Below are 9,998 nucleotides of genomic sequence, written 5' to 3'. Positions count from 1 at the left end.
AAAGAGCCTAATAACAGAACCACATTCTTTGTCACCACACGGCATTGTCGGGCGTTTTTACAGGGTGTTCCAAAAACAAACCTCTGTCCACATCACAGCCACTGCATCCTTCCACGGACTCGCTCACCCACATCGCGATCGCCTCACACTCTTCTTCTCCATCGACACCCACCGAAATCCGTCTCTCGAAAATGGGTTCGACGGAAACCCGCAAAGAAAGCGTTCTACCAGAAGAGGCGAAAAGAATTCTCCAGTCCCTGGCGTCGGGCTGGGGCGACACGATAGGCGAAGACCTGCAGGTGATCCAGCTCAAGGGTGCCATGACCAACCAGGTGTACCAGATCAAGTGGCCGATAAAGGAAGAGGACCACCGCTCGAGGAAGGTGTTGGTGAGGATTTACGGGGAGGGCGTGGACGTGTTCTTTGATAGGGAGGACGAGATCCGGACGTTCGAGCTCGTCTCGAGGCACGGGCAGGGGCCGAGGCTGTTGGGGAGGTTTTCCAATGGACGTATCGAAGAGTTCATTCGTGCTCGGGTATTTTTACTTTGCTTTCTTGGTTATTGTCGAAATAATTTGAATTTTGATTCCTTTTGATGATTTTGGCACTAGGGTGATGTTGTTGGGATATTGTTTTCTTAGGGAATTGTTATAGGTTGGGAAAGTGGTTTTTGCTCTATTTTTTGTCATTGTCAAGATCTTTTGGTGCATTGGATATGGAATTGACCCTGTGCATATAAGTTTCGTCGTATACGTTGAAAATGTGAGTTTATTTTGGAGATTGTGAATGATATGGCATTATGGTGATGTTTTAGACTTGAGACGATTTTCCAATGGACGAATCAAATAGTTCGTTCGTGCTTGGGTATTATTAATTTGCTTTCTTGTGTATTCCCTGAATAGAATTTTGCTTTATTTGGATGGGTTTGGAACTAGGGTGATGTTGTAGGGATATTGGTTTCTTTGTGAGTTTTATAGGTTTGGGGTAGTGGGTTTTGCTTTATATGTGCTGAATTGTGAATATCTTCTGGTGCATTGGATGTGGAATTGACCCAATTCGTATAAGTAGGACCCAAATTCGTATAAGTTGAATAGGCGGTTTATTTAGAGATCGTGAATAATCTGACATTATGATGATGTTTTAGACTTGGGAAGGTCTTCCAATGGACGAATCAAGGAGTTCATTTGTGCTTGGGTATAGGTCTTTTTATTAATATTATTTTGCTTTCTTTTTTAATTCTCTAGATTGAATTTTGCTTTGCGTGATGTGGGTAGAGCATATTGGTTTATTTATTATGAGTTTGCATAGGTTTGAGGTTGTGGGTTTTGCTTTTTATGTGCTGAATTGTCAAGATCTTTTGGTGCATTGGATGTGGAATTGACCCAATTCACATAAGTTAGTACCCAAATTGATATAAGTTGAATATGGTAGTTTATTTAGAGATTGTAAATGATGATGGTGAAGTTTCAGAGTTGACACCGATTCTATAAATGGAATTTTGCTTTATTCTATAAATGGATGTGGAATTGACCCAATTTTGCTTGATTCTCTAATTGTTGTCTCAAATCCGTACCAAACTCAGTTTTCCGAAATGAATGAAGATCTTTTGCAAACCCAAAATTCCAAGGGGTATCTTTGCTGATATGGGAAGTGTATATCATGTACCCAAATGCCACTCTCAGTTTTGAATTCAAACTCCTAGTTTCAGATCTTGACTTTTTCTTCTTTCCCGGCTTGTGAATGGCCTGAATTGTCACTTTGTCTTGATCCTTATAAGACAGATGATGGAGGTCTCCAAATCTCAGTGGAGTGCTCTAATAGTTTGGTGAAGGCCTCCTAAGTCCCAACTGTGAAGGGAGTATGAAAAAGGGATACTGGTGGCCTTCTTTAGTATTGTAGTTAAGTCTTCGAGTACAAATAAGTCCTTTACCTAACACATAGAAACTAAGATATTGTACCAGTGTCTTCTGCTTAGTTTTATGGTGGACTAGATTATTGGCTGCATCTTCAGCTGAACATTGTGGACACCAGGAATGTAAATGCATACCTTATTTTTTGTGTTATGGACGCTTTGAAGTTATACAGTTGAATAAGGTCTAAGGTATAGAATATTTGCTTTGATATCCGTCCTTAAAATTTTAGGCATCTTCGTGAAACCTCATCCATACTCTGTGGTATAGTATATATTCTTTGTGGGATTAATTTTGTCCAAACGTAAGTAGTAGTTTTGAAATACTTTTTTATCAAGGAAAAAAGGGTAAAAAACTGTGTCCCGTGTGCAATTTTTTTCTAATATTCTCTGTCATGAAATCAGGATGCCAGTGATCATATTTATGTTCAAAGACAAATTTTGATGCAACAAACCTCAATATAGGTTTCATTCTAATCATTGATGTTAAGCTGGTTAAACTAAGTGTCGATTATCGTTTTGAAAAAATCTAGTGTTTGTGCTTAGTTGAAATTGGTTTGCCACGTGTTGGTTTATGAACCAACACAAATATTAATTCAACTTTTCTTTTAATAACCGGACATCTGGCCAGTTTGCAGACACCTCGCTTAATTACGAAACTCTGAAAATGCTCGTTTCTTGTACTTAGGATGATGGTTTGTGGTTAAGTTTATTTTCTTCGCTGTTCCCAAAAAAAAAAAAAAGGTTTATTGTTTCCTCTCATAAATTGAAGCTGCTCAAGTCAAGGAATAGGATCTTTATCTTCCTTTGTCCAATAGAGTAATTATGCCATCAACATTTAGCATATCTACTGTTTTTTACCTTTTGTATTTTATATGGAAATTTCAGACACTATCGGCTTCTGATCTGCTTGACCCAGATATATCTGCCCTGATAGCAGCCAAAATGAAGGAGTTTCATGACCTTGACATGCCCGGTCCGAAGAAAGTTCTCTTGTGGGATAGATTGAGGTATATTTCCTTCACTCTGTAATCCTCTGTTTTCGATTCAAGGAGATCAAGTTGTGCTGGCAAAATTCGGTTGTAGTTTTTTCCAAACGATTTCTTGTACTGTAGCTGTTATGTTTATAACTTCATTCGTTTCATTGCTTCAGAAAATGGCTTAATACTGCCAAAAGTATGTGTCCCTCCGAAGAAGCTGAGGCCTTCCGCCTAGATGCCCTGGACGAGGAAATATCAACATTGGAAAAGACTCTTTCGCAGGATAATCAACTAATAGGATTCTGCCACAATGATTTACAGTATGGTAACATAATGATCGATGAACAGACCAAGTCAATAACCATAATTGTAATTTTCTTCTTGTGTTGAAAGTTATTCTACTTTTTACGTTTATTCTTCACCCTAGCTTAAATGCATGCATGGGCGTAGATGGCGAAGGGCAGGTGGTCATGGGAGTCTCTCAAGTCTTTCGTTTAGTAGTACTTTTTTCTCCCAAATGATTACCTTTTTTATGGCAGGACTACGAGTATTCAAGTTACAACACTGTTGCCTATGACATAGCAAATCACTTTTGTGAGATGGCTGCTGATTACCATACTGAAACACCTCATATTTTGGACTACACCAAATATCCTGGTGGGTGACTCATGGAACTCATTTGTTTACTGTTTCATTCACTTAATTGCTTCACTTGAAGTAGGATAATTATGTTTTGGACTTTACTTAAATTTTCACTCAATTTTATTGGCTACAGGTTTGGAGGAGCGCCAAAGATTCCTGCGTATTTATCTGAGTTGTTCAGGTAGTCATTTATACATTTTATTTTGCTGAAGGATAGTTCTTGACAGCTTCTTCCCAGTTCTTTAGTATTTAGTTTTAGTTTCCACAGTTAATTTTTAAGGAAAAACATTCCCACATTAGTGGATTCGAACGGAACTACGTTGTTCGACCTTGTTGGTTGAATAAGTCGAATATAAGTTCTGATGAAATGAAAAATTAAGGGTGATAGGTCCACTATAGACATTTCATAAGCCAACAAGTCCACCTAGTAGTTTTGTAAAGCCACAAGTCCACACAACCTAAACATTAGGGTACCTTATGAAAGTGCCTCATATCCTAAACCCTATGAAATTGCATAAACCACTAAAACTGTATAATAGGAAAGTGCACCCTAAAATCCTATAAAAATGCCTAAACCCTATGGTACCCTACGCTAGGGTAATCTACCATACCCTAGGGTACCCTATCCTATAATAAAAAGTGCACCGTAAAATCTTATGAAAGTGCCTAAACCCTAGGGTACCCTAAAATAGATTCGAGACCTTACAAAATTAAGTGGTGGACTTGTGGGCTTATGAAGTTCACATAATGGACCTAAGACTAATTTTTTTAAAAATTAAATAATCAGACTCTATAAATTTAAGGAGAAGGGGATTGTCTTCTAAACTTGTATGGTTTCCATGCAGGTAATCAACCTAGTGATGTAGAAATCGAGAAGCTTATTCAAGATGTTGAGAAGTATGCTCTGGCAAGCCATCTGCTATGGGGATTATGGGGAATAATATCGGTATTATTCTCCTCCTTTTTGTAAGTTCATCACACACAAATAATCACCTGAAACAGCCTCCAAAAGCTTGGCTGGACTGATTGCACAAGTTCGATTTTGTTAGTTTCTTTTCATATGTAAGGCCATCCATAGTGGTATAATCAAAAGCCAATTGTTTCTAAAGTTAATAATGTTGGTGCAAAAAAGGGCTCACAATGGTATAATTAAATTTAACAACATCTTTGAAATAATTAAATTTTGGGCTTTGGATGACCAAAATTAGCAACCTTTTTCAATAATCAAAATTTGTGAATCCCACACCATATAAGTTAACTAGTTCCAAAATTTGTACACACGCGTGTTTCAACTGGTATTTTCTTTTTCTTTTCTTCGCCTACTCTATATCTTCTTCACTTCACCCACAAATTATTTCTCTTTCTTTCCCTCCAAAAGTGAAGTTCATATCTCATCTATAATTCAACCCATCGTCGCCGGATTAAGGTATTTCACTCTTTTTTCTCGTTTCTATTCCCCCCAAAAAAATAAAATAAAAATAAATAATAATAATTCATTGTAAGAGAGAAGAAAGTCACCGATTTTTTTTCAAAATTAAAACGTAAATGGAGGGAAGTGATTGACGGGAAATAGAGGGGAGAGAGAGTGAAATTGTAGTGGACCCTTTATTTTGATTATGGACTAGAAGGGACCATTGTGAAACTCAACAGTGTTAAGCTTAATAACCTCTTAAGTGAATAATCAAAAGCTGATGAGTCAACTTTTGGTTATCCTTTTTTAGTTATACCACTGTGGATGGCCTAAGAAATAATCAAATACTTCACCAAGTTCAAAGGATATAGTACAAACGTGGTCGTAGGACGTTGTAAGACTTGCAATTGGTTCTCCAACTGCTTTCTAAGAAGTTATTTGTCGATATTGCATTATTGCTCTTTGTTGTATCTACTTCAATATGCTCCTGTCAAATGGAGACCGATCCTTTCCTCTAAAGTAACATACTGAAAACCAAATTAAACAAGTGACACTTTCCTCTTGCTGAGAGTCTGCCAATTTCTTTCTTGTTCTCTCTCTCGGGTATTATGCTAGGAAGGGTAAACTTATTTCAATTGCTTGTGAAGTTCTAATGTAAGCTTGTTTTTACATACTTTATTTCAGGAGCACGTTAATGAAATTGACTTTGATTACATGGAGTACGCAAGGCAAAGGCTTCAACAGTACTGGCTAAGGAAGCCTGAGTTGGGTTCTTCTGGATCTTCCCCCTGATGTTGTCGATGATGGTAAGAATATTATGTTTATTTTTTTGATATGATTACAGAAGCCTGCAAGGTTATTGCAATTCGTATCATTGAAGGTTCACTTTCTGGGATTGTGTTGCCAGGTTTTATTTCAGCTTGAATCTTGGCTTAGAAACCTTTCTGATCGGCTACCAGTAGGCGCCTTCTTGATGAGTACTTGCAACACTTTTTTAGCATGGAAAGTTTGTCGATTTCGTTGGTGTTCGATTGCCACATTCATATCGAAGTCAAAATAAAGAATCCTCTTTATGAAGGGGGTAAATGACCCAGAAGAATGCATTATACACTGATGTACAGTAGTCTGTTTATTGTGTATCTATTGTGCAGGAGTCCTTCCTGCCATGGCTTCATGTTGTCTTGATTCTTTTTGATGTAATGAATCGACGTTAGCATTGTGTTCTTGGAGCATTATTTATGAATCACGGGACTTGTTAATTTTAGGATTTGAATTTTTTTTTTGGTAATTTCAGTTGCGATTGTTCGATTGTGTTTTCCTTTCGATCCCAGTTTTTCTTCTTCTTCGACGACTTCTTTTTGTTGAAAATATTTTTTTGATATGTGGACTATGAATTATGAATGCTATCACATTCTCCTTGAACAAGTATGTGTATATAAAACTCCCTTATGGTTTATTTATTGTGTTTGGACCCAAAATAGAAAGAAGATGATGATAAAAAAAACATCTACAGAATAACAAACAATACCAAAAGTATAAAAAGTAAGTGCGGTTATAACAAAAAGGAGTGAGATCACTCATCCATATTTAGCTCTACTCTTTGTTATCCGTTGCTTATTTAAAATGGTAACCCATCTTTAGTGTCAAATTTGTCTTTACCAAATCTCTTATGCCCTTCCAATCTGTATGAATAATTTTTTTTTTTGAAGTATACAAGAGCATCTCCAATGGGAGATGTCAAACATAACATGGACAGTGCAACAGTAACTTTTGGCATCAATTCACCTTCCAATCCAGATGCCTTCTATTTGGCCAAATCTTACATGGCATTTGACATGGATGAAGGGGAGAGGAAGCATGCTAACTTTGACCACCTACCTCTTGCCCGTCAAATTTAAAAAATGACTGTTTGGATTTTGACATTAAGGGTTGGAGAGGGATAGCTTGAAGTCAAATAAATAGAATTTGGCACAAGGGTTGGAAATGAAGACTTTGATGTCAAATTGAAGAAGCCAAAATGTCATATCAGCCTTCAAAAAAAAATTGACATTCCCAATTTGAAGTCAAGGGTTGGAGAAAGTCCATTATAAGGTAGAAATAGAGAAATTAAAAATCCATCGAAGGGAAGAAAATCTACATGCAAGTGGTGAGATTTGATGTCACGCCCTCGATTTTCAACATAATTAAACAATACATTTCAATAAAAGAGTCTCGCGTGTCATATATGTTACCTAAAAGAATTTCCCTCCTGTTTAATTTACAAACAAGTCCTTAAGTTTAGATAATTACAATTTTAGTCAAAAGAAAATTCAAGAGTAATTAGTTACAAGACCATCTTTAACAAAATGAGATCTTCACAAAGATACAAAATAACTAATGAAGTCAGCTTCCAAATGTCTTTCACTGTCAGGCACACAATGCATGCAATCTATTGTCTGGCGTCTGAACCTGAAAAGAAAGATTTGGTTGAGTTACACTAGCCCAGTAGAAAATTCTATGCTCAAACTATAATACTATATGTAAATTTGATGAATCATGCACCATGAATGAATATTGACAGATACGCCCAAAGTACGAGTGACTACCAACAAGCAGCAAGCTATAATCTAAGGGTCCTATATACTTCACATAAATGTCTCTAACCCTTTGCTTCTTTGACTAAATACGTTAACAAACTCACGTCACTCCACACTTGTCTATAATCAATTCAAAATCATCTTATTATTCTTCGTACGGTACTACAATCTCTCTCGTGTCCACGGTCATCATTTTCAAATCACTTTATTACATTATCTTTCCTTTTAATCAGATATTTCCATCAATAGTCACTAGGGTCACCTCGGGTCTATTTCCCTCGAGCGCAGGGTCACCCCGAGTCTTTTTCCTCAATAGCAATAATCAGTTGGGTCACCTCAGGTTTAGTTCCCTCGAGCGCAGGGTCACCTCGAGTCTTTTCCCTCAATAGCAATAATCAGTTGGGTCACCTCGGGTCTAGTTCTCTCGAGCGCAGGGTCACCCCGAGTCTTTTCCCTCAATAACGACCACTTGGGTCACCGTTCACATTTTTCATAACCGCCATCGTTTCATAATCAATTTCATCATCACTTCGTCAAGTGTACCACAAAACTTTAATCAACCCTTGCATAGCTCCACAAATGTGCAGGTTCATACATTTTCATTAGTTTACCTATTCGCATCAGACATAGCGTATTAAGCCCATATATGTAATCCTACAATACTCTATCCATTAGTTTCTACAATTTAACCTCATAGGGAGGTTGCCAAAAGGATTGAAGGACTTGACGAGTCGTAAGGACACAAGTTATTATATCCTCTCAAATAGTTCTTTCACAACATCGATTTCACTTCAAGCATTCTAAATATTCTACCAATCCACCACATTGCTTTTATTTCAAGACGCTCCAAACTGTCAACCATATCAAGAGACTTTGACTAATTAACTAATACACGCGATTTCCTTTAAGCATACCATAATACCACACGTCCTCACCGTGCCTCTAAGTACTCCCCCGTACCTTCACATACCACATATCCATTCACTACTAATCTCTGCGATGCCCGGTCTTCTAGTTTCTATACTTGGAATCCGTAAAACATATGCCAAAGGAATCTAAAGAATTCTACACCGGTAGAAGTTTTATACATTGAGTTTGAGCAGTTTTTGAGTTTGACCTACCGGCAGGGGAAACTGAATACGTTTGAGCACCGGCAAGGGGAAAGTTTCTACCGGTAGGAGTTTTATACATTGAGCAGCTTTTGAGCTGCTGCAGTACGTCAGTTTTTGAGTTTGACCTACCGGCAGGGGAAACTGAATACGTTTGAGCACCGGCAGGGGGAAAGTTTCTATCGGTAGGTGTTTTATACATTGAGCAGCTTTTGTTTTCAAAAGCTGCAGTACGTTTGAGCTGGTTGAGGAAAAGTTTCATACTTGTCCTATTAGTAGGTGAAAAGTTCCGGTAGAGAGATTGTTTTTCAGGCGATTTTTGACAGAATTTTGAGATTTCGATCTAATCTTAATAACAACCGATACAAACTCGAACAAGGCATAGAAACGCTCAAATAACATATAAAGAGAGGTAGAATTCCCTACCTCGAGTATCCAATCCGAAATCGAAGAGATTGAGCAAGCCCTAACTTCCGGAATTCAAACCAAGCGAAAATACACCGAGCCGAGCTCTATCCAACGCGATACGAGCCCCAATATGCAAGTAGAAGATGGATTGGAAGTTGATTTGTACGGGTTTTGGGTGGTTGGATGAGAGAGTGATGGAGAGAGAGCAAGAGGGTCGAGAGAGCCGAGAGAGAGACGAGAGATGGAGAAAAATGGGAAATAAATTCCCCGGGCACACACATATACACACACACACCAAATTACACTAACACCCTTGACTTTCAAGCCTTGCACATTAACCCATAACTATAATTTTTACATTAAACCAATATTTGTCCACTTATAAAACATTAAAATTTAAAAGAAATTTACGGGTCTCTACATTTGAACTCCTGACCTCCAAGTGAGACGCAAGAGTGATCAACTAAGCTAACCCCAATTAGTTCTGTATGAATAACTTGAATGAGTTTAATTTAAACAATACTACTACTACTACTATATTAAACTCTTAGTACATGCCAGAGTGACCAACTGAACTAGCTCTGGTTGGTTCTGTATGAATAACTTGAATGAGTTTAATTTAAACAATAATACTACTACTATATTAAAGCAGCATCATCGATTTTTAGGAGTTTTTAACGAGATACCTAATTTAGAAAGGATTGACCATGTTATGTTAATGCATAAAATTTGATGACACAGAAAATACTATTCTACTGTCTCAAACATTTTCGGTCGGCAAATTGAAGACTAAAAAAATAATGTATTTCTTTTAAAAAGAATTTAAACTTTTTCATAAATTAAAAGATTCCATCAATATCTAATAAGTTGTTGAAAAAATTTAATTTAATTTATTCGCGAAAATTATAGTATTATTTTTACGCAGGCAAACATTATTGGACCGAGGGGTACCAAAAAAAATGT

The 9,998-nt window shown here is 37.2% G+C and overlaps 1 protein-coding gene across 4 annotated transcripts; it reads left to right on the top strand.

Moving 5' to 3' along the window:
• On the top strand, nucleotides 1-6,206 carry LOC131334806 (probable choline kinase 2). Of its 4 annotated transcripts, none has more exons than XR_009202287.1 (8): nucleotides 1-536; nucleotides 2,798-2,919; nucleotides 3,063-3,258; nucleotides 3,429-3,546; nucleotides 3,665-3,712; nucleotides 4,377-4,497; nucleotides 5,627-5,761; nucleotides 5,862-6,206. XR_009202287.1 is itself a non-coding variant. In XM_058370060.1 (8 exons), the coding sequence occupies exons 1-7, from the start codon at nucleotides 192-194 to the stop codon at nucleotides 5,732-5,734; spliced, it is 1,038 nt and encodes a 345-aa protein (XP_058226043.1). In that variant the 5' UTR covers nucleotides 3-191; the 3' UTR covers nucleotides 5,735-5,748; nucleotides 5,850-6,206. The 4 variants fall into 4 exon arrangements, 2 of the variants coding, with proteins under 2 accessions (XP_058226043.1, XP_058226044.1); XR_009202286.1 differs by having other exon boundaries at nucleotides 2-536; nucleotides 5,627-5,748; nucleotides 5,850-6,206; XM_058370060.1 differs by having other exon boundaries at nucleotides 3-536; nucleotides 4,377-4,477; nucleotides 5,627-5,748; nucleotides 5,850-6,206.
• The last annotated feature ends 3,792 nt before the right edge of the window (nucleotides 6,207-9,998 follow it).

Source organism: Rhododendron vialii, chromosome 7a, assembly GCF_030253575.1.
Source record: "Rhododendron vialii isolate Sample 1 chromosome 7a, ASM3025357v1".
Classification (NCBI taxonomy): domain Eukaryota; kingdom Viridiplantae; phylum Streptophyta; class Magnoliopsida; order Ericales; family Ericaceae; genus Rhododendron; species Rhododendron vialii.
This window is presented reverse-complemented; position numbering and strand designations above follow the sequence as displayed.